At 43.6% G+C, this 26,412-nt stretch overlaps 1 protein-coding gene across 2 annotated transcripts in view; it reads left to right on the top strand.

Moving 5' to 3' along the window:
* Positions 1 to 24,721, top strand: part of pam (peptidylglycine alpha-amidating monooxygenase) — a 67,896-nt gene extending 43,175 nt beyond the window's left edge. The window contains exons 15-26 of one of the 2 annotated variants that reach the window (XM_080743829.1): positions 8,508 to 8,858; positions 9,576 to 9,705; positions 10,134 to 10,250; positions 11,703 to 11,775; positions 12,641 to 12,851; positions 13,913 to 14,116; positions 16,035 to 16,147; positions 16,797 to 16,893; positions 17,526 to 17,576; positions 18,286 to 18,591; positions 19,201 to 19,260; positions 21,879 to 24,721. In XM_080743829.1, coding sequence (XP_080599955.1) covers positions 8,508 to 8,858; positions 9,576 to 9,705; positions 10,134 to 10,250; positions 11,703 to 11,775; positions 12,641 to 12,851; positions 13,913 to 14,116; positions 16,035 to 16,147; positions 16,797 to 16,893; positions 17,526 to 17,576; positions 18,286 to 18,591; positions 19,201 to 19,260; positions 21,879 to 22,075 — 1,910 coding nt within the window. In that variant the 3' untranslated portion in view covers positions 22,076 to 24,721. The remainder of the gene's footprint in view (positions 1 to 8,507; positions 8,859 to 9,575; positions 9,706 to 10,133; positions 10,251 to 11,702; positions 11,776 to 12,640; positions 12,852 to 13,912; positions 14,117 to 16,034; positions 16,148 to 16,796; positions 16,894 to 17,525; positions 17,577 to 18,285; positions 18,592 to 19,200; positions 19,261 to 21,878) is intronic. The other variant, XM_080743830.1, reaches the window with a different exon arrangement.
* The last annotated feature ends 1,691 nt before the right edge of the window (positions 24,722 to 26,412 follow it).

Below are 26,412 nucleotides of genomic sequence, written 5' to 3'. Positions count from 1 at the left end.
ATTCTGTGACCGGGTCTGCTCCGCCCGTCCAGACCATAGACTGTAAAATATATGGACAAAGCGAAGCCATTGGTTTCTATGCAGCGCAAATGACGCATTTTGGGTCCTTGGCATGGGTGTCGCCATCATAGATTGTAAAAGCACCAGAGGATGCTATTGGCTGCCAACGGTCACGTGCAACCGCAAGGATACTTGGGAGAATGTGGTCGGAGCCTCCCGAAATAAAGCACACGAAGAAGAACACAGCCGGCTGGTATCAGCTTAGTTGGCCACGCCCCCCACAACTTTATCATCAATTTTAACCGGAACCGTATTTTCACAAAACGCATATCATGGTGATTGAAAGGCATTTTTTTACTAGCGATAGGAACCATAAAGTATTTATGAAAATGTTAACTAAGGTTAGAAAACGAAAGGGGAAAATGAATGGGGTCCAATGGAGAACAATTCTTTTTGCGATCAGCCGGGGGGGAAAACAGCGCAACTAGCGGCCAACCATAGGAGGTTTTAGTTCTGTATTGGAATCATTTTAAATTGGCGGAACTATGCCCCTGGTCCAGACCAATGAGCAGCGGTTTGAGGGAAAACAGACAAAACGCTTTGCATGGCTCTTTTTCTAAGCTCCCTGGCTGTGGCTTTGTTTTAATGCTATATTGTTATTTTAATCTTAGTGTTTTAACATTGGATCTCTGATAATGAAATCAAATAAGAGGACCTGCACACTGTCAAGAAATTGCAACACATGTGGCACTTTATTTTGACGTTTCGGTCGTTAGGACGGACAACACAGGGCACGATAACAACTAGAACTGCACTTTGTCGATGTGCCAACTTGCACCCATAGTGTGCACTCTTGTACAAAGTGTCGGTCTGACAACGGCCAAAATGATTATTTTATCATTATTTTACGCTTTTTGTGGTCATTTTTGAATAGAAACACATATATGAAGCTTATTTTTTTATAAAATATTTTCGAAACATTATTTTTATTTTAGCATCCGTTTTTCAAGAAAAAGTTGACTATAGCTCCTAAGCAAGAGGCAAACATTGTGAAAATAGCCGATCTACATGCTCACAACGCCTCGTGTTGCGAGGCGTTGTGAGCATGTAGATCTGCTATTTTCACAATATTTATCTGTGGAACCGAGTCACTTTAATACCTACAATTCCAAGTGCTTGTCAGGGTGGGGGTCCCCAGTTCAAATATGTTTATTTTGGGGGTCATGGCCTAAAAAGGTTTGAGAACCCCTGGTATAGAGCATTAACAAATTCATCCACCAGGGGCATTGACAACTCATTCTTATGACTTCCTATCTAGCCAAGCTTTATAAACTATATATTTTTCAAAGAGAAAACAATAAAAAAATAAGCGAATATATTTTTTTAGTGATTTTGATATTCGAATATTCGAATATTTGGTGAATGCCCTACTCTTGTCAATGACAAGTGTGATGAGCAGAGCACGCAAGTAGTGCTGTCTGTATGTGGCCCTGCCTCATTGGCTAATGTCAGCCACCACATACATACAGACACAGGGTTCCCACGGTCATGAAAATATTGGAAATATTTTGAAATTAGGAAAATATTTTTCCAGTACAGGAAAAGTTTTGGAATTGATCAACGGTCTTGGAAGTTCTGGAAAAAATAGCTATGCATTGTCTTTGGTTATTGATTTTGTTAATACCTCTGAAATGAAAAATTCAACATTGGCCAAATTGTCAAATATTAGAGGCAGAAATTGTGAAAATAGCAGATCTACATGCTCGTTTGAACATGTAGATCGGCTACTTTCACAATAAAACCGTGTTATACAAAATTCCTCAACTCTTAGTGCTCGTCAGAGTGCCGGACCGGTGAAAAGGTTGAGAAGAACCACTAGCATACACTACCTGTCTTTGGGCATTGCGCATAGGAGTAAGCGACTCGTTATTGACCTGAATTATTGTTATATAGTCCTGGAGATCTGGTTAAATATTCTGGAAAAGTTTTGGTAAAGATGTGTGGGAACCCTGCAAGTACCACAGATATAAAAAGCTAGATACCTCCTCCGCCGCTGCAATTCATTGTTCATCGACCCGTCAAACTGGATAGGCAGAAGTGCAGAAAGTGCCAAAAGCACACTGCCACTCAAAGTGACTACTGGGCCAATCGCAGTGCATGTGTTTCTGGGACTTCAATTCAACCGAGCGTCCCCATTCTGTGACACACGCGGAAGCGTGCTTCAGAATTGCCCTAAAAATTGCCTATCCTCCAAGACGGACGCCCCAGAGCCGAAGGAGGCGTCTACCTTTTTTATGTCTATGCAAATACGACTTTATATCAGGTCACACTTGTTGGTTGGTGGCGAGTGACGTCACAGAGACCGCTGCTCCCACATTGGCTAATTGGCTGCCAACACGGCTCCCTCATTGGCTAATTGGTGCCACATACAGACAGCACTCTGAATCACCCTACTAGTGTGCTCTGCTGGCACAAGTAATCATTGTGGGCTCGACTGGACCACAGAAAGCCGTTTCAAACCAATTTAAATATGAATGGACTGTATTGGCCTAAACGACAATAACCCAGGACTACAAACACCTTATTTGTTATGTTAAATAGCAACTGATATGTAATGTACGTCTGTGAATGTCTGAATGAACAGGGGTAGCGACGCGAAGTGTTGTATTTCAACTCTGCTTTCGACTGCAGGCTGTGGGTAGGGGCGTCACAAGGGGGGGGAAAGTGGGACTGACTTACCAGGGCCCAAGGTGGAATGGCCTTAATTATTTGAGACTTTATCGATTGAAAAATAGCAGATATACAAGCTCATAGTGTGGCACCGAGTGCCGCGCTGCGAGCTTGTAGATTTGCTATTTTTGAAATCCCACGATGAAGAACATTCATGTGGGCCCACAGCGAATCCTTGTACCCAGGGCCCAGAATTTGGTGCGACACCCTTGCCTCTCCCTCTGCGGCTCGGCAGCTAAACTTGTCAGGAATTGCGAACATTTCACGCCAGAGATATCAAATGTTAATAGATTTAAAAGCAATCGGCATGATAAGAAACATGTAGCCTACATTTGAAGCAGTTTATTCTGGTTGGTTGTTTGTGTAATGGAGAGTAATAGCCTCTAAACAAATCAGTGAAAAGTGAAAACGGCTCTGTAGGTCCAGCAGACAGGCGATTTCCTCATTCTGCTGTTGCGTCCTTATATATTCCTTTGTCGTATTGTTTTAAAAGTTTAAAGGTCTACATATTTTTTCCAATGCATATCCAGGCCGTTTTGACGGATTGGACGAGATTTCGAAGCTCTGGGTCCAAAACGGAATTAATATTTAATGTGTAAAATCCGCTGTTTGTCCATTCAAGTGAATGGTGCGGCTGTGATTCTGGTCGGAGGTCTAGGCGGAGAGGTGGGGGCGCGGCCTCCGTGATTGATCCATTGAGGTGCGGAGTGGTGTCAGCTGGAGTATTGGTTGAGCTTCACATGACAGTTAGCACGCTGCAGAATATAGTTGCGAGCGAGCCCACACTGTTCCTCGTTGGAACAGTATTCCTAGGTTTATTTGATCAGCTCACAGTAGCAAGCATCCATTTATACAAGTCATACATCCACAAAAGCATAATCACTGTTTAAGGTGATCAAAAGGAATAGGCTGAAGCTAAAAAAGCTTATGAATGCCTATCCTACGTATTCATGGTTTAAGATACATTATTATGTTATAATTGTGGGCTCGCCTGAAAGGCGAGAACACTTGTTATCTTCATTATTTATTTATTATCTATCAAGTTCCGCCCCGACAGTACAAAGGCAGGGCCCTTAGCCAATGAGGTGCAATTGGAAATTGGCGGAAAAAAACATCTGGGAGTGGTGTTAGCTGGAGTATTGGTTGAGCTTCACATGACAGTTAGCACGCTGCAGAATATAGTCACGAGCGAGCCCACACTGTTCCTTGTTGGAACAGTATTTTTGAGCGGTGGTAAACCACTCCTTAGAGTGGCTAGGTGTGTCTGTAGCCTTTTTCCTCAGCGTTTTGCCATAGTAAAACGTATGTGTGTAGCATAGCCTGTACATCCAAGACTCAAATCCTAGTCTGAAGACGTTATGACCACCGCTCACTTCACATTGGGGGTGTTTTTTAGTATTTCTAGTTTATTATTAGACTACTACTGGGTCCACTAATGCCTTCTCCTTTGTCTTTATAGGCATGGAAGACCTGGTCGGATGCCTTAAACAGACCACTTCCTCTGTCATTCAGAGCACTAATTAGTGATGCTATACCCAGAAAGAAAAGTGGTGTATTTTGGGAATGGGATTGCAAACACTCTTGTTTTTTTTTAAGTGGCAGTGGGTCTAATATGATGGTGATGGGAGTGTCTTTGGGGTGTGTGATGATCACACACCAATAGGCTGATTGATCTGTTGACCCACACAATGTGGGTGTAGCCTAAAAATGTTTGGTGGTTATTGGTAGAGATGGGATTTATGGCTCGTTGAAGTGAGCCCGGATCTCTGGGATCCGTTCCTTTCAAAGAGCCGTTCAAAAGACTGTCTCATTTTAGTTACCAGTTACTTACTTGATTATAATTACAAATCACTTCGACCCTATATACATTTCGGCCATATATGCATTTCTGCCATTAGAAAATAGCCGCTCTACAAGCTCACAATGCGTCGCGTTGCGACACATTGTGAGCTTGTAGATCTGCTTGAAATGGGACATTCTACTTTCTGCATAATGAGTAGTTGAGTACTTATTACTATTGGTACTTTAAGCACATTTTGATACCAATACCTTTGTACTTTTACTCAACATACATTTTGAATTCCAGACTTTTACTTAACAGAGTATTTCTGCATTGCAGTATTGATACTTTTACTTAAGTAAAGAATTTACTCCCCCTCATCAAAAAAAGGAACGGCTCCCTATACTGCGAACCGGATCCCATCGATCATTTCAAAGAGCTGACTTTTTCGCAAACATCCCACCTCTAGTTATTGGTTTGGTTTGGTTTGGTGGTTATTGGTTTGGTTTGGTGGTTATTGTTTTGGTTTGGTGGTTATTGTTTTGGTTTGTTGGTTATTGGATTCATTTGGTGGTTATTGGTTTGTCCGCGTAGCTCAGTCGGTAGAGCTCTCACCTTTGTGCCACAGGGTCATGGGTTCAATCCCGGGCACCGCCAACTCAGCGTATGAGTGGCATGGCTTGGGTGCGGCAAGTACTGGGAGCTGATGGTAGGTGTGGCCAGGGACGTGCTGGCCATTGGGAAAAGCGGGACAACTCTCGAACGGCCGGTTCATTCCCGGCCGGTCCAGGCCCAGCCATTAGGAAAAAAATTAAAATAAAATGACGGCCTTCGTTCCATTTTGGGGGCTGGGCGGCCAACAAAATAAATCGTCACTGTCGGGCAGAAACCTTGTATCTCCAAGTTTCAAATTTGTAAATTTTTTCGCAAAGCAAAGCCCTGCTTCATCATAAAAAGCTGTCACACAAAAGTAGTGAAAACAGCAGATCTACAAGCACACAACGCCTTGCGGTGCGAGGCATTGTGTGCTTGTAGATCGGCTGTTTTCACTCGTTTAAATCATTTTTAAAATGATAAATACAAAACAAACGGTTTTGGACGTACAAGGTTTCCACCCGACAACGACGAAATATAACTCATGTAATTGGCCCACTGGCTTGTCACTGATATGGCAAAATCTTTGAGTAGCAGCATCGCTATAGAGTCTATAGCACGCAATGAGGGCCTCTGCAACTCTTTTTTTCCGGGCTGAATCAGGGGCCCAGCACGTCTCTGGGTGTGGCGCTCCACCTCAGCAAGCCATCTCCCAGGGGTGTAGAGCATTGTAACAGGACAGACTCCATCTCCCAGGGGTCTAGAGCATTGTAACAGGACAGACTCCATCTCCCAGGGGTCTAGAGCATTGTAACAGGACAGACTCCATCTCCCAGGGGTCTAGAGCATTGTAACAGGACAGACTCCATCTCCCAGGGGTCTAGAGCATTGTAACAGGACAGACTCCATCTCCCAGGAGTCTAGAGCATTGTAACAGGACAGACTCCATCTCCCAGGGGTCTAGAGCATTGTAACAGGACAGACTCCATCTCCCAGGGGTCTAGAGCATTGTAACAGTACAGACTCCATCTCCCAGGGGTCTAGAGCATTGTAACAGGACAGACTCCATCTCCCAGGGGTCTAGAGCATTGTATCAGATTCAGATTCAGATTTCTTTATTAACCATTGTGTAATACACATAGGAATTTGCTTTGGCATACTACATTTTTACGTAGACACCACAGCAGCCATGGGCGGCGCTATCTTGGATCAGGACAGACTCCATCTCCCAGGGGTCTAGATAATTGTAACGGGGATAGACTCCATCTCCCAGGGGTCTAGAGCATTGTAACGGTGATAGACTCCATCTCCCAGGGTTCTAGAGCATTGTAACGGGGACAGACTCCATCTCCCAGGGGTCTAGAGCATTGTAACAGGACAGACTCCATCTCCCAGGGGTCTAGAGCATTGTAACGGGGACAGACTCCATCTCCCAGGGGTCTAGAGAATTGTAACGGGGACAGACTCCATCTCCCAGGGGTCTAGAGAATTGTAACGGGGATAGACTCCATCTCCCAGGGGTCTAGAGCATTGTAACGGTGATAGACTCCATCTCCCAGGGGTCTAGAGCATTGTAACGGGGACAGACTCCTGTGTGTTACCGGCTACTACCGACAATAAGCCACTCCCGACCTACTTGTTTGTTTTGGTGGTTATTGGTTTGTTTTGGTGGTTATTGGTTTGGTTTGGTGGTTATTGTGCCCTGTATTGTCTGTCCTGATGAAGTTCGACCGAACTGTCAAAATAAAGAGCAACATTTGTGCAAGTTCTTGACATCAGAGATCACATTTTTAAAATTCAAGGCCTAAACATTTATGGAATTGTGACAAATGCAGAGCAACAATTAGGGTACACTCGGTAGGTGTCGGTAATTCTTGTGTGGCTGTATAATCTGCATTTTAACGCAAAATTAGCTTCCAATTGATTTTTAAGGGTAATTAATTGAAGTAAAGAAATAAAACAAGGCAGTTAAAGTATAGTGGTACAAAATTAGGACCCAGATCGATAAGCAGTATGCATAAGGATATCGATAATCAACATTAAAGGAGTAGTTCACCCCCAAAATGATGAGATTTGAGTTTTTTGGAATTGGAATCAATGGGGGTAACTTTATTGTAATCAAATTATTGTCTTAGGAATGCGACAAAAACCTACAAATATTATTGAACTCAAGCCTCCATGACATGAGTAATCAATAGGAAAAAAGTCATTTTGAGGGGTGAACTACTCCTTTAACAATCCCTATCCCTAGCTGTATGTATTATTGAGCTGTTTTGCATAACTAGGCTGCAGTTTGTATTTTATTCCAGTAGGGAGTAGCCAGTAGGGATTGCAAACTTCGCTCGAGATCTGCCATCTTGAATGTGTAACTATACTGATGGATAGAAGCTATCGCTATACACACAGCGGTACATCGAAAGCATTGCAACAACAATGTTAAAATCCAGCTGCAAGAACAAGGGAGCGAGCTAATTGGGGAAGTTGGATACAGATTGACAAAGACGCTACAAGGATTAATAGTCACGCTATTGTGGATTAGGATCACAGTAAAATGACAATCACTTTCACAAACACTTCATTCCGAGGTGTCCCCGATAACGTTGGACACACTATATACCCAATGTTTACTTCAGTCTCTCTAGGCTTTGATTGCATTTCAATAAAACCATATTTGATCGACAATAATGATCACCCTCATGTTACCGTTTATAGGAAATGTTATATTAACTTTTGCCAAATAACTCGGCCTTTTTTCAGCCTTATTTCACATTACCAAATATAACCAGACATGCAAGGTGAAAAAATACAATAAAATAGCTTTTCTTTTCAGAATGAGATGCCTAGGAATCCTGACAAATTACACTGTGGGAAAATATTCCTGTTTGACGGTGCCGGCGGGCCGTTTTATAATACAATTTAGGAATCAAGCCGCGTTCCATATAAAAATGTGTCCTCGGGCCGCAGTTGGGCCGCAGGCTGCACTTCGGACACTCCTCATCTAGTAAAACCCAAGCTAGCTCCGGGGTCCGCTCATTGTTCCGCCGGTTCGTTGTTCCGAGTAGGAACTCACCAGCGTCGGATAGACGCTGGTGAGTTTAGGGTTAGGTTTAGGCATAGTTTTACTGAGGTTAAGGTTAGGATTAAGGTTAGGTTTAGTTCGTCGGCATACCGGCCCGTCGGCATATTGACGCGAACTCCTAGCTTCCTACTCCCTTCTCCTTTCCACGCTTTTGGTCCTTTTTTTTTCCTTCCGTTGACTTTGTTTCTGCAGCTTTGAATTCTACACGGCACTGCTTCTCCCTTCATGCTGCTTCTTCTGTCTCTCTTTCTCTCTGTCCCCTGTGGTGTTTTTCGGTCCTGTCCTGTCCTGTCCTGTCCTGTCTCGTCTCTCCTGTGTGCACAGGTGACTTCTATTCCCTTCTGTCCAAGCTGCTAAGCCCCGCCCCCGGCCCGGACATAGCGCTCCACCACGCTCATAGGTACGACCTCCCCGGCCCCGGCGCGGGGCCCCGGGGGGCCCAGGGGGCCCAGCTGGTGGCCCAGATCGATAGCATAATGCAAAAGAAGGCTCTGGGCTGGCCCGGTCCTCCCAGGCTGGGCCACCCGGGCCGGCAGGACGTCCCTGTGCTGGTGCGGGACAGGGTGCACAAGTTCCACCAGCAGGAGGCGTCGTCGTCCTCGTCGTCCTCCTTCTCCGCCGCGGCGGCCCGGCCGTCGGGGAGCCAGCCGGAGGCGGCCGGACAAGACCAACAAGGTGGGTGTGGGCCTCCGGAGCGGTCTCGAGGGGGAAATGTCCATTTCTGGTGCCGTTAAGCCATTTAGACACAAGGACCCCATTCTGTGAATTGTCTTCGCTTTTCTGAAAAACCTTTTGTTTCTATGTTTCTCAAAATATGTTGTTCCAGGGACCCCCCAGAAGCAAAGATTTGAGTTAAATGTTCTCTTTAAAATATATATTCAAAGATTTACCTTCATGATTTTTCCCAAAAAAAAAAGCAGATCTACAAGCTCATAGCGCTGTGCTATGAGCTTGTATTGTATGTAACAATGTTCTGCTGTAGCAGGCCATTTTTCACTTTCCTGGTTTATGTCCTTTTATCCACCTGTTTCTGCGAGAATGTACTGTAGCATTATGTGTGGGACACTTCCGGAGAACAGCTGACATACAAGCTCACGTCGCGTCACATATGCAACCGTTGTGAGCTTGTAGATCGCACTCGGCTGTGGCGCCGGAAGCTGCCGCACACCTTCTGCGCAATGCACGATGGGATGTTGGAAAGTTGTGGATACAAGGCATTCTTGTAGTATGTACTTATGTTTTGTCGGCATAAATAAAGTGTGTGTGTGTGTGTGTGTGTGTGTGTGTGTGTGTGTGTGTGTGTGTGTGTGTGTGTGTGTGTGTGTGTGTGTGTGTGTGTGTGTGTGTGTGTGTGTGTGTGTGTGTGTGTGTGTGCGCGTGTGTGCGCTGTAGCCTACCACCTGGAGGAGGCCCCCTCCTGGCCGTCCAGTGCGCTGCAGTTGGGCCAGGTGTCAGGTGTGGCTCTGGACGCTGACAACAACCTGGTGATTTTCCACAGGGGAGACCATGAGTGGGGGGGCAGGTATGTGTGTGTGTGTGTGTGTGTGTGTGTGTGTGTGTGTTGGACCAAAATAATCATATTTGAACTGGGGACCCCCCAGTCTGACAATAACTTGGGATGTAGGAGGCATTACATTTAGTTTGACTCGGTTCCACAAATAGATATTGCTGATCTACAAGCTTGTGAGCTTGTTGGTCTGCCATTTTCACAATTGTTGCCTCTTTCTTATAGCCTATTTCTGGACAATTTGGCAAATGCCTGTTGATTACTATTGATGCAGTAATCTTTTTCTTTTCTTTCTTCTTTTTTTGAGCTATTAAAAAGTCCTTAAATTGTCACTTTTAAAATAATGTGAACACACAGGTTGAGAACCACTGATCTATCTCACACTGAAACCACGTCTGTAGAGGATACTTGCACTCAAATGTCCTTCTTCTTTCCGTTTGCAGTTCCTTCGATGGCCAGCAGAGGTACCAGCAGAGGTCCCTGGGTCCCATCCAGCAGTCCACCATCCTGGTGGTGGACCCCCTCACTGGAGGGGTCCTCAAGGCCTCCGGCAGAAACATGTCAGTGCATTCTGTCATGTGTCAGTTCTGTCTAGAAATGTGCACGACTGAGCAAAATCTAAGTTGATTACAGTATTCTACTTCTATTAATAGCGAGTGTTCCATTATTGTGCGTGTGAAATTGTGCTGGAGATTTGCTTTGTGTTTTTCATCAAATATGTATCCTCTAAAACAAGGGGTTTTCAAAGGGTGACGAGGCTCCCTGGGGTGCTGCGACAGCAGTCCAGGGGTGCCGCGAGATCATTTGATAATATTTGGAATTTATTTGGACACTTGAAAAAATATTATTTTGTATAATTTTAAACTTGAAGTACAAAGTTATTTTCATTCAGTTCTAACCAAAATGGCTTTTATCTCAACGTTTTTCTTGCAACATAATCACTAAAATATTGTCACTGTCGGGCAGAAACCTCGTTTCAAATGTGTACGTCTTTTGGTAAAGCAAAGCCCTGCTTCATCATACAAGACTGTCGCACAAAACTAGTGAAAACAGCCGATCTACAAGCACAATCGCGAGGCGTTGTGTGCTTGTAGATCTGCTGTTTTCACGGATTAAAGCTGTGTGTTTAGTTTCGGATTAAAACAATATTCATGAGGTGCCCTGAGACAAAAAATGTTGGGAACCCTTGCTCTAAAACAGGGGTGGGCAATTATTTTTTCCATGGGGCCTCATGAACAACAGAAAATGTTGAGGAGGCCCCGGGCCAAAAGGCAGTGCTCCATGCAAGATGTGCTCCCCGCAAACTAAACACAGCTTTACCTCCGACGTCAGTAAATAAATACTAGCAGTCAAATTCTTTGTTGAAATCTTGGCATTCGGCATCGACTTTTCTTTTTTTTAGCCACTTTAGCCATTTTTGATTGGTAAGGTAAGGCAGGTCTTAATGATGTCTGACCAGTCTGCTTGTTATTGAGACAACGATCCAATGATCACGCACATGTGCTGTTTTATGCAATGAATAAAAAAACGTCAAAATAAAAGAAATGCAGCTTTTGTCCATGCACGAGGTAAAACTAGAAAAATGTGTTTATTTTGAAATGTGCCATTAACCCTATACAAAAAACAAACTATAATATTAATAATAATCCAAGAATGTTTTTTATCCTCCAAAATTATGGGGACTGCCCCATAGGTCGAACTCCCTTTGGGTCGAACAGCGTCGGCAGGTTAGATAATCACCCGCGAGCAGGGTTAGGTTTAGGGTTAGGCATAGTTTTACTGAGGTTAGGTTAGGATTAGGGTTTGGGTTAGAGTTTGGTGGTCGATCCAAAGGGTGTTCGACCTAATGACATGTTACCCAAAATTATTATTCGATTATTCTGACCCATCCTTACTGCTGTCGTCCAGTGGCAGACAAAGTACTCAACAACCCCATTATTTGGGTCAGGGTTAGAGACATGCTCCTGCTTCTGTGTCTCCTCCTCATGCTTCCATCCTGGTGTGTCCTCCAGGTTCTACCTTCCTCATGGCATCACCACCGACCAGGACAACCATTACTGGGTCACCGACGTGGCCCTGCACCAGGTAACACCTCCTTGATTGATTGATTGATTGATTGAATATCGTATTAGACGGAAATGTAAAACTGTCAAAGTACAGTCAAAACACTTAGTCTTAAAGCAGGGGTTTTCGACAGGGCGTCCGGGACCCCTAGGGGGTCCTCAGAGTTACTACAGGGGGTCCTCCAAATCTTTGTGTGATAGAAACTTTTTTTTCTCCTCCTTTTTTATATTAACCATTTGAACCCTAGTGTCCATATTCTGAGAACTTTAGCCAAAAATATCAGATCTACAAGCTCACGACGCCTCGCGCTGCGAGGCGTTGTGAGCTTGTAGATTCGCTCAACCCCCTCCCTGATAGGCATGTGGTATGTAGGAGCTGACGCATTCCATTTAGATGCCTCAACGGATAGATATTGTGAAAATAGCGTTTCTACAAGCTCTTTGTGAGATTGGCTATTCCTAACTTTTTGCATATTTCTTTTATTTATTTGACAATTTGGTCAAGGTTCGACCAGTTTTTATTGTATAATTGAGTACCTGAGACGAATAACGTTTAGTTAACGTCGTTTAAGTCCATATATATATATTTTTTTAATATAGATATTTATTTATTTATCAGAATGTAAACAACAAACTAGTTAAGTAAAACAATCTAATTCAACAAAATTAGGGGTGAGTGCATTAAGAATTTAACAGATTAAAAACTTCTAGTTTGTGGTTTACAGACTGGCAAATCAAAAAAATATCTATACTCAAAATGTTAAAATATGGACTTTATAGACTGTTTTTCGTCTCAGGTACTCAATTGGTTGATTACTTTTGACCCAGAGGTTGAGAACCATTGCCGTACATGAAGCTGTATAATTCTGTCTCCAACCTGTCTCCAGGTGTTTAAGTTGAGCAGTGAGGGCCAGGGCAAGGTGCTGGTGGAGCTGGGGAAAGCCTTCACGCCCGGCAGTGACAGCAGCCACTTCTGCAAGCCCACCGACGTGGCGGTGGACCAGGTCACCGGGAACGTGTACGTGTCGGACGGATACTGCAACGCCAGGATACTCAAGTTCTCTGCCGATGGGACATACCTGTCTGAGTGGGGCGCAGGTACAGTACGCTGCATGGCACTGTTTCCCAAATCCCAAGTATGATTATGAAATCCTTTTTTCCTTTTTTTCTTCTTAAAATATATAAGCGTATGTCTGTCTGTCCGTCCGCCCGTCTGTCCGTCCGTCTGACCATCTGCATGCTGACATCACTGATACTACACGGTTTCGCCATCATGGTAGCCGTCTGTCTGCATGCTACTCTGACGTCAGACTCTGATGTCATAGTACTGACGCGACCGCGGTTTTCCCGGTGAACACACCGGTTGGGGCGCAGGAGTGTGGGGAACACACACCACTGACTATTGCCGATGATGGAGAGGTTATATAGCTTAGCCTTTATGTATTGAGAATGAGAGGCACTCTTGCCGATTTAATAAGAGACTCGTCGCCAATTGCAAGATATTTAAAAGTTATTTGGGGCCATGATGATAAACTTTTCTTCCCACTACTAGACTATGGATTTATATTGTCTGTGTTATTGTTTACAACCACAATTATCACGTGTGGCAAGATCGCGGTTCCACTAGTTTTACTAGTAGGCTAGTGTAGGCTTAGAAGCCCTTTCAGAAGTTAATTTAATGTTTTCCATTTAATGATTTCCTTTATCCTCATCTAATCTTGCACGAATGCACGCAACTGTTTTTGCCAGGTTTTAGGGCCTAGTAGGCTTTTCAGAAGTAAATTTAATGTTTTCCATTTAATGATTTCCTTTATCGTCATCTTGCGCTAATGCACGCAACTGTTTCTGCCAGGTTTTAAGGTCTTATTTTAGTTGTTTCTCATAAGCTTGCAACCCTCCTTGCCCATCGGCCCCCACCGTTGCACTCAGGTTCACCGGGAAAACCGCATCGCAGTACTGACATCACAAACTGGCCTGGACACGGAACACCATGTATGGGCATAAAGATCTGCCCAACGGGCACTCCAACATGGAACACCATATATGGGCATAAAGATCTGCCCATAAGATGTAAAAGTAGGGCTCATTGTATGTCGCTCTGGATTAAAAGCGTCTGCTAAATGCATAAATTGTAATGGACTGTGTGCTTGTGCTTGCAGGCACGTCGAACAGGCGTCGGCGCGTGCCCTTCCAGATCCCCCACAGCCTGGCCTTCCTCCCCGACCGGCAGGAGCTGTGCGTGGCGGACCGGGAGAACGGGCGCATCCAGTGCTTCGTGGCCGACACGGGCCAGTTCGTCAAGGAGATCAAGAAGCCCGAGTTCCAGGGACTGGTGTTCGCCGTGGCCTACAGCGCCGCCGATGGTGAGGAGGCCGAGGGGCTTTTGGTTCTGTTTTCATGACGGGGGTTGTTCACACGTTTCTTGGGTGCCATGGCATTGGTCCGACATTTCATTAGTCCGAATCTGGTGAATGTTAATCTGGTGAAAATACTATGCCTAAACCTAAACCTAACCCTAACCTCAGTAAAACTATGACTAAACCTAACCCTATAGTAAGGGGAACATAAGAAAATCTGCGAAGTAAATCGTTACCAAGAAATTTCTTCACCAATGTGTTTCTAAAGGTGTAATAATATGTACTAAAAGGTTGAAATTCAACTCCCGGGGGAAACCTCATAAAAAAAATGATTCGTGTTTGTGTCCCATTAACTTTACTATACAGGAAAAAAATACAAAAAATAAATATGCTTTAAAGGAGTAGTTCACCCCCAAAATGACTTTTTTTCTATTGATTAGTCACGCCATGGAGAGTAGAGTTCAATAATATTTTTTGGTTTTTGTCGCATTCCTAAGACAAAAATTTGATTTGAGTAAATTTACCCCCATTGATTCCGGATGGTGACCCGTTTCGAAACGGTTCACCATCCGGAATCAATGGGGGTAAATTTATTGTTATCACATTTTTGTCTTAGGAATGTGACAAAAACCAAAAAATATTATTGAACTCTACTCTCCATGGCGTGACTAATCAATAGAAAAAAAGTCATTTTGGGGGTGAACTACTCCTTTAAGTACAGTATAATATAAAATAATATAATAATATGGCCCCACGCCTTCGGGACTGTTTATCACAGTACATTTTTGCACATACGTGAAATTTGTTCTCTGCATTTTACCCATCCTATAACAACTAGGAGCAGTGAGCAGCCATATACGGCGCTCGGGGAGCAATTATGGGTTAAGGTCTTGCTCAGGGACGCATTGACACATTGCTGCCTGACCGGGAATCGAACCGGGGACAACCAGGGGAACTGGTTCCCCAGGCAGGCTCCCTAACCACTCAGCTATGGTCACCCACATAATATGTGAGGTACAGTAGTATGTGAGGGGTCAAACTAGGGTTTTTTCATGATGCTGAATCCATTGCAAGCATTTGTTTTGCACGAAAAACATTCTGTGGGCAACAAATGGCCCCTACAAAATGGTGAAAAGTGATGATTCATCACTAAACCATCGTTTTGTGGGTCTGTTTTTAGCCCAAGGAATGTTTTTCATGCAAAACAAATGCTTGCAATGAATTCAGCATCATGAAAAAACCCTAGTTTGACCCCTCACATGCTACTTAAAGCATATTTATTTTTTGTATTTTTTCCCTGTATAGTAAATGAATGAGATGCAAACACAAATCAGTTTTTTTTATGAGGTTTCCCCCGGGAGTTGAATTTCAACCTTTTAGTACATATTATTACACACCTTTAGAAACAAATTGGTGAAGAAATTTCTTGGTAACGATTTACTTCGCAGATTGGTCAAATATCTTATAAAATCCCCTTACTACTAACCAAATTAGGACTAATGAGATGTAAGACTAATGAGATGTAGGACTTATGGGCAGTCCCCGTTTCTTGGGCCGCCCCACTACATTTCATAGATAAGTTTCATAGACCTGTTTGACAGCACTATCATTGGTGATGTGTCCATTAATGTTTTTGCTTGTAGATCTGCTATTTTCAGCAAAAGATCTTGAAAATATAGAGCCGTTAAGCCCTAAGAGAGTGTGTGTGTGTGTGTGTGTGTGTGTGTGTGTGTGTGTGTGTGTGTGTGTGTGTGTGTGTGTGTGTGTGTGTGTGTGTGTGTGTGTGTGTGTGTGTGTGTGTGTGTGTGTGTGTGTGTGTGTGTGTGTGTGTGTGTGTGTGTGTGTGTGTGTGTGTGTGTGTGTGTGTGTGTGTGTGTGTGTGTGTGTGTGTGCGACTGTGCGTGTGTGCGTGCATGTCGTTTAGGTGGTTTGATCTACGCGGTAAACGGGCCTGCGTATGGTGCGACTCCACCCCAAGGCTTCGTCATCAATTACTCCACCAAAGAGATCGTGGACACATTCAGCCCCAGCAAACAGGTCAGCCATGCATGCACTCACACACACATCAAACAGGTCAGCCATGCATGCACTCACACACACATGAGGTTATCCCAGCTTATTCTGGCCAGTTAATTAACATGATAGGGTCATTGATCATCTGTCTTCAGTGGTTCTCAACCTTTTCAGGCCACAACCATACTATACCTAAACCTAACCTCAGTAAAACTATGCCTAAACCTAACCCAAACCCTAACCTCAGTAAAACTATGCCTAAACCTAACCCTAAAACCTAATCCTAAACAAATTAGGATTAATGAGATGTAGGATTTATGGGCAGTCCCCATTTTACTGCGGACCCGCCACCATTCACAAGCACTTGGAATTGTAGGAGTTGGCATTACATTTAGTTTGACTCGATCTATTCCATTGTGAAAATATCCAGATCTACATGCTCACAACGCCTTGTGTTGCGAGGCGTTGTGAGCATCCCCCCAAACCTTCCCGACCCATAGGTTGAGAACCACTGTTTTAAAACTTGCCAGGGCAGATTCATCTGGCTACGCGAGGCTATTACAGATCTGCTGTCTGGCATATTTGTTCTGGGTTTTGGTTTAACGTTCCCTTGGTGTTCAGGAGTATGTTAAGGCCTCATGACACTGTGTTGACCTTTGACCTTGGTGTTCAGGAGTTCGTGATGCCTCATGACCTGGTGGTGAACCAGGACGGGGTGGTGTTCGTGGGAGACGCAGGCTCCAACTCCGTGGTCAAGTTCACCTCTGCAAGTACGTCGATCCATCCTTGACCTCTGTCACCTCCACATTCTCTCACCCTACGTTTTATCAGCCGGCGACTCTGGGTGATGTCGTCCAAAAGATACACATATTTTCATATTTTTGGGGCGACCTCATCGCCTGCTATCGCCAGTAGTTGCCGTGTCCCATTGACAAATAGCACACCGCCGCCCCGCTGTTGACCGCTGTTAAAACGCACCGTCAGCTAAACAAGCTAACATGTTGCACTAGAAAATAAACAAAAAAATGAATGTGGACGCCTTACCGGGGAAGAACACCAAGTACCATGTCGTCCCTGTCGGTGGAAACATTATACTGTATGTCCACAACTGTTACTTTTCGGGATTCAAAGTGAGCAGATCTACAAGCTCAAAACGCGTCGCTTTGCACCGCGTTTCGAGCCTGTGGATCTGCTACTCCCGGTGCTTTTGTGTGACGCTGTAGTGTGATCAATGTTGATTTACGAAAAAAACACAAAAGGTTAAAATAATGGAGATGAGAGCAAAATAAATGATGCCCTTCCTGTTCTGACTTTCCTCTGTCTCTGTTCAGAGTAATCTATCACAATAAAAGCAGATTATGAAAAATAAATCTTAACTAAAACATTTATTTGTATTTTGCAGAAACTCATCGCTCGGTTAAGAAAGGTGGAATAGAGGTCCAAGAAGTAGAAGGTAAATTGATGGATTTGTCATAATTTACATAAGATCAAGTTAAAGGTAGGGTGATGTGTTTTGGGTTATACGAAAGTCTTTTTTGTTTCGTTTTTTTGTTAAAAGGTTAAAGCTCTATATTGTGATAGTAATCATTGCTATGGAGTGTTTGTTCAGTAAAAGTGTTAAATAGCTCTATAGCTCTATATTGTGATAGTAATCATTGCTATAGAGTGTTTGTTCAGTAACAGTGTTAAATAGCTCTATATTGTGATAGTAATCATTGCTATAGAGTGTTTGTTCAGTAACAGTGTTAAATAGCTCTATATATGATAGTAATCATTGCCATTGGCAAGACGGTAGAAAAATGTTCATATAGGCCTATTTTGAAACATTTTCAAAAATAGTGGAAATAGCAGATCTACAAGCTCAAATACGTCGCGATGCGATGTGAGCTTGTAAATCATCTATTTCCACTATCGATGTTCTTTTTTCAGTGTGAAGTTGTCAAATATGTCTGTCATTTCATTGTATATTTAGGTTGTGTGTCATATCCGCCATGTGCAACTTCAAATCCTACAAGCCAAACAGAAATGTAATTGTCAACGGAAAGAAACACAATTAAATCGTTAATCGTTATTATCTGACTGACAGTTAAGATCGTCATGTAAAATGTCATAAACCTGACAGCCCCAATGCCATCAAGTTTATTTTGTTGTCCCCCTCTCAGAAATCGAGGCGTTCGTCCAGACCAACATGAGGCAGCCCGCCGTACACAAGGTGTCCGTAGCCGTGTCGGGGGCCATGGCCCCCGAGAGCCACGCCCCCGGCCACGCCCAGTCTCCTCCCACCGCCGCCCTGCTGCTCCAGCAGCAGCAGGAGGACCAGGAGAGGAAGAAGGCTGCAGTGAAGCAGGCCGGCCAGCAGGGGGCGGGCATGTCCCCGGCCGTGGTGACCACGCTGCTGCTCATCCCCCTGGTGCTGATCGTCTCCATGGGAGTGTTCCTGCGCTGGAGGAAGAGCAGACCCTACGGAGGTAAAGGGCAGAGCGACACCACCCTGCTCACAGCGCCAACACTTGATACCAACTCCAGATGTACAGATTACACACCCTCTTACATATGTCAGAGAGAAGGAAAATAGAACAGAGTCAGGTTGAGAAATATCCATAGAAGGCTCTTTGGTTCAGGACTACAGAAATAATTCAAGACACATGACAGTCCAGTGACAGGTGAAGGAGTTAGTCACCTCGAACAGTTGTTCTCTCAAGCGAGAATACATCTTTTTTTTACATTTTTAGAATTCTATTACAGGTCATCGATATGTCCATACCCAGGGGCAAGGTGGCGTAGTCGGTAGTGCTGTCGCCTCAGAGCTAGAAGGTCCTGGGTTCGATTCCTGCTGGGGGCGTGTTCTCTCCTCCGTGTCATCAGTGCCCATAAGTGGGGTTGGTGAAAGGGCCTTTCTGTGTCGAGTTTGCATGTTTTCCCTGTGCCCCCTAGGGTAGATGCCCTAGGGGGGGCGAAGACACTGCGTGTCCCTTGTTTCTTGTTTCCTGTAAAATTCCACTGTACTATCAAAATAATGGCACAAACTAAGTGTAATGCATTCATGTGTTGAAGTGGAATATTTGACTCTCTTCCAGATGGTTGTGACGTTAAACTGGAGCCCAACTCTACTGGAGGCATTTTAGGGAAACTCAGAGGTACGTTCTGTCTTTATTAGATCTAAATTCATCATTACACATTATGTAGGCTCCTGTAGCCAGACAACTATTAGATCTAAATTCATCATTACACATTATGTAGGCTCCTGTAGACAGACAACTATAGATCTAAATTCATCATTACACATTATGTAGGCTCCTATAGACAGACAACTATAGATCTAAATTCATCATTCCCTTTTATGTAGGCTCCTGTAGCCAGACAACTATTAGATCTAAATTCATCATTACACATTATGTAGGCTCCTGTAGACAGACAACTATAGATCTAAATTCATCATTACACATTATGTAGGCTCCTATAGACAGACAACTATAGATCTAAATTCATCATTCCCTTTTATGTAGGCTCCTGTAGACAGACAACTATTAGATCTAAATTCATCATTACACATTATGTAGGCTCCTGTAGACAGACAACTATTCGATCTAAATTCATCATTACACATTATGTAGGCTCCTGTAGACAGACAACTATTAGATCTAAATTCATCATTACACATTATGTAGTCTCCTGTAGACAGACAACTATTAGATCTAAATTCATCATTACACATCATGTAGTCTTGTTTAGCCGGACCACAATCTCTGAATGAACCATTTGAGAACTGTGGATGTCGACAATGTGGCTCGAGAGAGACTACATTTTATAATTTATCAACTCTGTCAGGCCCTATTACTACAAATGGTGTTCTGAGAACAATTTCCTCTACTTTCTAAGCTCTGTATTCTGGTAGTAATCATTGCTTGTAGAGTGTTTGGGTATTCCTGTTCTCTTTAGTAAACGGACAATCCATGTCCAGGTCTGGGAGGCAGGAATCGTATACAATCAGTGATAATTCATTCAGCATACAGGATAAAACACTGACATTGGAAACACACTTCACCTCTGGGACAACCAGATCTTATTTTATTGTTGTTTGGGACACGATCAACACAATCCTGAGTTATTTTTTGTGTTCTATATCTGTGTTTTTAGATATTTTAGTATTTCAGCATGCAAAGACCAGTTAAGATCTGGTTGTCCCAGAGGTGAAGTGGTGAATCTTCTTTTGCCTTCACATTTAACAAGAAGTTCTTGAACACAAACCATAGTAGATGCTCAGTGATTCAGGATACAGTACATGATATTTATTTTATATATTATGTTATGTATTATGTTAGTGTTTTTGAGAACCAGTGAGATTGAGACTAGGAGCACCTAACCTCGCCTACCAGGCTTTCTGGGGGAAAGCCTGGTGTTCGTTCACAACAGGCTGTTTGGTTTCCGCCCAACGCGGAAACCACTAGAAGAAGCGGCGTCGCTTTGATTTGGTTCCCCCCCGTTTGTTTCCCCAATCCCTATTAAAATGCTCGAGTAGCCTAGTGTAGTCTTTTCAGTCGCTACGAGTTGGACTAAAAGATGCATATCCCAAACTAATTTTTCAAAAGCAAAACTACTCCGCATCAAGGAGTTTATTAGGTAGGCCCTAAAAGTATGTCCTTGAGCGCACGGGAATTATTTTGGGTTAAAACTGTTTCCGGTGGATAGTTCCGGCCAAATTGTAGTCTTTGAGTACTACAACATGACGTGTTGTGGTTTCCGCTCCAGACCGGTTACAAGCCCGAAAAGTGAAGTGATCCCAGACTAAGGAGCACCTGTTTTCTAGTGCAGCTCATCCCTTTGAGTGACAGTCGGTCGCAGAAGCAGTCCCCACATCAATATTAGCTATTCTGGCCCCCTGGTTTACAACTTCTAACGGCGCTGAGTTGGCTCATGCAACCTCTGCAGCGCTTGACACTGCTACTGCTCGCTCGGCAGTCTCTCATGTGGCTCAAGGTCGCCTGAGACGACGCGCCTCCGTCAACTGAAAACGAGCGCTCCTAGTCTCAATCTCACTGGTTCTCAAAAACACTGTGACATGTATTTATAAACCTCATGTCCAGTGTATATACTGTATTTATTTAATGTTTAAGTCACAATGCTGCCTCTCTCTCTCTCTATCTCTCCCCTCACCATGTCCAGTATATTGATGTATTTAACTATTGAAAAATAGCAGATCTACAAGCTCACTGCGAGCTTGTATATCTGCTATTTTTGAAAAATCTAGATTTTGTCTTTGAATATATATCTTTTTAAAAGTGAACATTTGTAAGTAACTAAAATATTTGCTTCTGGGTCCGCGGACAAATGCATGTCATTTTGGGTTTCCTTGAGGTGAAAAAGTTTGAGAACCACTGACTTAGAAGAAGGATTTAGAATACATTTATAGAATCGGGTCAAACATATTCAAAGACTTGCACAAATGTTCACCGAGTGAGCTTGTAGATCTGCTATTTTTCACTGGCTAAAGCATAAAATAATGGTTAAAGTGGTTCCCGGTCTAAATGGCCTGAGTCACATTGCTCTCTCTCCCCCCTCATCATGTACAGTGTATTTACACTATGTAATGTATCTAACGTTTAAGTAACATTGATGCCTCTCTTGCTGCCTCTCTCTCTCCTCTCATCATGTCCAATGTATTTATGTATTTAAGTCACATTGCTGTCTCTCTCTCTCTCTCTCTCTCTCTCTCTCTCTCTCTCTCTCTCTCTCTCTCTCTCTCTCTCACTCTCAGGTAAGGCGGCGGGCGGGCTGAACCTGGGCAACTTCCTGGCCTCCCACAAAGGCTACACCCGGCAGGGCTTCGACCGCCTCAGCACCGAGGGCAGCGACGGAGAGAAGGACGAGGACCAGACCGACTCGGAGAACGAGGAGTACTCCGCCCCGCCGCCCCCACCGCCGCCACCGGCCTTCCCCGTCTCGCCGTCCTAGGGGGCGGGGCCTAAACATCCCCTCCCTCCCCTTCCATCAGCCAATCCCCTGCCGCCTCTCTCCTCCTCCTCCTCCTCCTCCTCCTCCTCCTCCTCCCGGGGGGGGCGCTCCCTCCCTCCCTCCCTCTAGAGAGGCGGTTTGGTTTTGTGTAGCTGTTTATTTTTGTTTTAGTTTCGTTTTATTTTTTGTTGTTTGGCTGCCAATCTTTATTTATTTGTGCTAAAACAAAAGAAAAAGCTAAAGAAATTGAAAGTTCTATCTTTATCGTCTCTGTTGGCACTTTATTTCTGACCAGAGTCTACGGAGCACGCCAGTCTGACGTCACCTCTTGTTAAACAACGCCCTGTTTCAGAGTTTTTCTGCGTAAAACGGTCGGTTTTCTCCATCCTCCGTCCCGCAGAGGCAGCGCTTCTCAAAACGTTTTGGTGCCAAGAACCCCCAAATAGATATGAATTTTAATACCTGAAAACGTGTTGTGCCACAGTTTTTCATTTTCATCATTTTCGAAAATAGCAGATGTGCAAGCTCTCAGCGCGGCACGGAGTGATGCGCCGTGCGCATGTAGATGTGCCGTTTTTGAACAGCCAACGCATAAATGTATAAAGTGGTTAAAAGTATTTTGATACTACGTTAACTACATTTGCCGGGGGACCCCCTGGAACCCCACTTTGAGAACCAATGCAGTAGACGTCATAATAAGAACCGTGCTCTCAAAAATAGAAGAGAAACTAAACGAGTCTGCTAGGCGGCTCTGTCTGTCGTTTCATGATATTTCGTTTATATTTGATAAAGTCTGTTTGGAGAAAATGTAGTTAATTTTGCGGCGGTAGCGCTGGAAACCACTGTGGGTAATCACGCGACTCACCGCGTCCTCCACCGAAGCACGTCACCCTCCATCAAAAAACATTCCTGGCGTTCCTTTAGATTTTAGTTATCGCCGTGTTATTATTTAGAGCAAGCGTCACTGAAGTGCCAATAATCACGACAAAGCCACCCTCGAGTGTAATATTGCGATTTTTATACTACAGTTGCCATGGAAATATAACATAATTATTTACTCATATTGAGGGGCATTTTGCTCTCAAAATAAATACGCTTTCTTTCTGTTCATCTCTCTGTCATCCCGGATATACATGATGGTGGGTTTTATGTGGGTTTACTCAGCCAGTGCAGACCCGACGTTGACATGGCTGTGCGCTAGACAACAACTTTTCCCCCACAACTGAGGAGCCAAAAAAAAAAAAAAAATTATGTGCAATAGTAGTGCCACGATAGAGACCCATTTGTGTAATGGGAGATATAGTTATTCTTAACTCATTCGCGGACTTTTAAAAATCTTCTTGAAGTGCCAGGATGCCCCCAGTCTCCATAGACATAGTGCACGGATCATGCACGCCCAGGCATAGATCATGCACCATGTGTGTGTGTGCGCCGTTCACAGCTCTCAAACTAAATAGATCTGCTTGGAAATCCATTGAGGCATTCATGATCAGCAGCCATTGTGTTTTCTTCAAATGTAAAGATGGGGTTGGTATGGGGGTCAAACATGCAATTTCATGATCGCGATCATGCCTAGTAGATATTTAAATGTTTTTGTTGAAAAAACAGCCCAAAACGCGGGAAACTCTGGCATGGCAGCGGCGGCGGGATGGGGCAGCAAATAAATGAAGTGATGTAAAAAATATATAATAATAATTAAAAAGTCAATGGGATTCAGAATGGAGAAAACGGGGAGGGTAACAGAAGTGACGTCCAGACTCGGTGTGCTCCGTTCACTTGATAGGTTACTTTATTTTCAGAACCACATGGACCAGAGTTTATTCCGTTTAGGTTTCACATTTCACTGGTTTTTAGAGATTTCGATGAGTCATGCTCTGGCGAGCGGTGGCTCTCAATGTGGGGTCCAAATAACGCACTCTTTACGGGTCGGTAACTCAGAGTGGAACCAAATAATGTACTGTAATGTACTGTACACTCTCAGAGTAAAACAAGAGAAAACACTGAAGCTGTGACAGTTTGATGGTTTTGCCTGTTGTGTTACGCTGTACTGTGATCAAGAAGGGCATTTATGTATGAAAAATGATTTCCAGACCTGTAAGGGTGCCATGTGGACCCCTGGTGGTCCTACGGACCACACATTGAGCACCACTGATCTAGAGAGTATAAGGTTGGGGGGGGGGGGGGGGGGGGATTTTTTTTTTTTAATATAATTTATTTGCATTGATTTCTTCCACATACTGAATGGCATACACGATGGCATTACGATATTCAGGAGTAAATCTTTAGTTGTTTGGTCGACATTTCATTCCCGCGACCCGATTTACATTTGTGCCTTTATTTTTATTTTGGTTTGTTTTAGATGATGTATTTTTGCCTTTCTACAGTTGAAACAGACCGTGCCACATTATATGAAAAATGACTGCTGCTGGTGTCACAATGTATACTTTGTATTGATTTACGTTACAATGCATTCAAAGTGAAATGGGGAAAAAAACTATTATATTATGTATATCTAAAAAAGCTGTATTTGACCTTTTCCAGTGAGTTGTGTCTAATATTTATTGTGAAATATCGAGGATTTGCTGCAAGAATACTATTTTGAGTAACTAATGTTATTTGTGTAATAAAGTGTCTGCAAAGCATAATGATCATCTCCGTCTGTTTTCGTTAAACTAATTCAGTTCTATTTCGATATTTTTGATGGTCTCACAGCACACCAGGTTCCCATTATGTTTATTTTTGGATCACAATGCTTATATGAGACGATTTTAAGATGGCTCAATGTTATTCTCCATAGAGAAATGACTTCCGCGAACCGCAAGCCCCAACTGGGGTACCCCACCCCACCCTGACGAGCACTAAGAGTTGAGGCATTACATTTTATATAACGCGGTTCTATTGTGAAAATGCACATGCTCACAACTGATGTAGATCAGCTATTTTCACAATTTCAGCTTCTAATATTTGACAATTTGGCCAATGTTTAATTTGTCATTTTAGAGGTAGTAAAAAGTCCTTAAATTGTCACTTTAAAAATGTACAGATACCCTCTATACACTTAAACATTATGTAGGTGTGTTTACTATTGAGTGCTGATATGTAGCATAACATATCAGCAGGTACCGGTACATGACATAAAGTTAGACATAAGATGCAGTCAATATGGAAACATATGGCATTGGTTCTCAAAGTGGGGTCTGGGGACCCCCAGGGGTCCTTGAAGGCGTTCCAGGGTGTCCCCTGCTAAAGGATTTACAGTTAGGAAACCAAATGGACCCTTTACAGTTCTGTTACATGATTTTCATTTACCTAGTAGCACCAGGCCCAGCAAGCATAGGAGTTGAGCAACCAGCATCATGTCAGCCTGAGGTGGTCTCTGTGTGTCACTGGATCCTGGGTTGGGGTCTTCTTGAAGTGTGTGCGTTGCTGTCTGTTTGTGTGTGTTTTTATCCGCTTCTCTCACGAGGGCGTCTTCACAGCAGGCATCATTTGATTGGTCCTTGTGCATTAACAGCTGTGGTGTTCACACATCCTCAGTCTGTCAGGTGGAAACCCTGTACTGTACAAAAACTTTAAGTGAACTCAGGACATCATGGGAACAAAATGTGTTCCAATGGATTCAATGCAGTCATCATTATTATTATTATACTCACAAGCTCTTGTTAAAGGAGTGGTACTCACAAGCTCTTGTTAAAGGAGTGGTTCACATTTGCCAAGACAATAATTTGATTACAGTAGATTTACCCCCACTGATTGGGACCCAAATGCATGGAATCAATGTGGGTAAATGTACTATAATATTCTTTTGGACTTAGGAATGCGAGAAATTCTAAATATTATTATTGAACTCATTCAAGACGGGGCGGCATAGCTCAGGGGTGGCGTCATTAGAGCACGAAGGGTTCTCAAAGGGTTCGAATCCGGGCTCCCCCTGAGTTAATGTTGAAGAGTCCTTGAGCAAGACTCTGAACCCCTTGCATGGTTTCCTCTGCCATCGGTGAATGAATGGGTGTGTGAATGGGTGAATGTAATACACAATCTCTGTAAAGCGCCTTGGATAAAAGCGTTGCACCATTTACTCCATGGTGTAAGTAACCATTATAAAAAAAGTCATTTGGGGGGTGAACTGCTCTTCTAAGAGCCTACTTGTTGGCCCTGTTCCTGTGTGATTATGTGTGTCTGGTGTGTTTGGTTTGTCTTTTAGAGTACACAGTTACATAGTTTGTATACACACACGTTTGCTGTGATGACCTACATAATCGTAGCACCTGTGCTGTTCACATAAGCTGCCCCCCCCCCCACCGCCCCCAACACACACATTGATAAATAAATAAAAA

Source organism: Nannobrachium achirus, assembly GCF_963921795.1.
Source record: "Nannobrachium achirus genome assembly, chromosome: 15".
Classification (NCBI taxonomy): domain Eukaryota; kingdom Metazoa; phylum Chordata; class Actinopteri; order Myctophiformes; family Myctophidae; genus Nannobrachium; species Nannobrachium achirus.
This window is presented reverse-complemented; position numbering and strand designations above follow the sequence as displayed.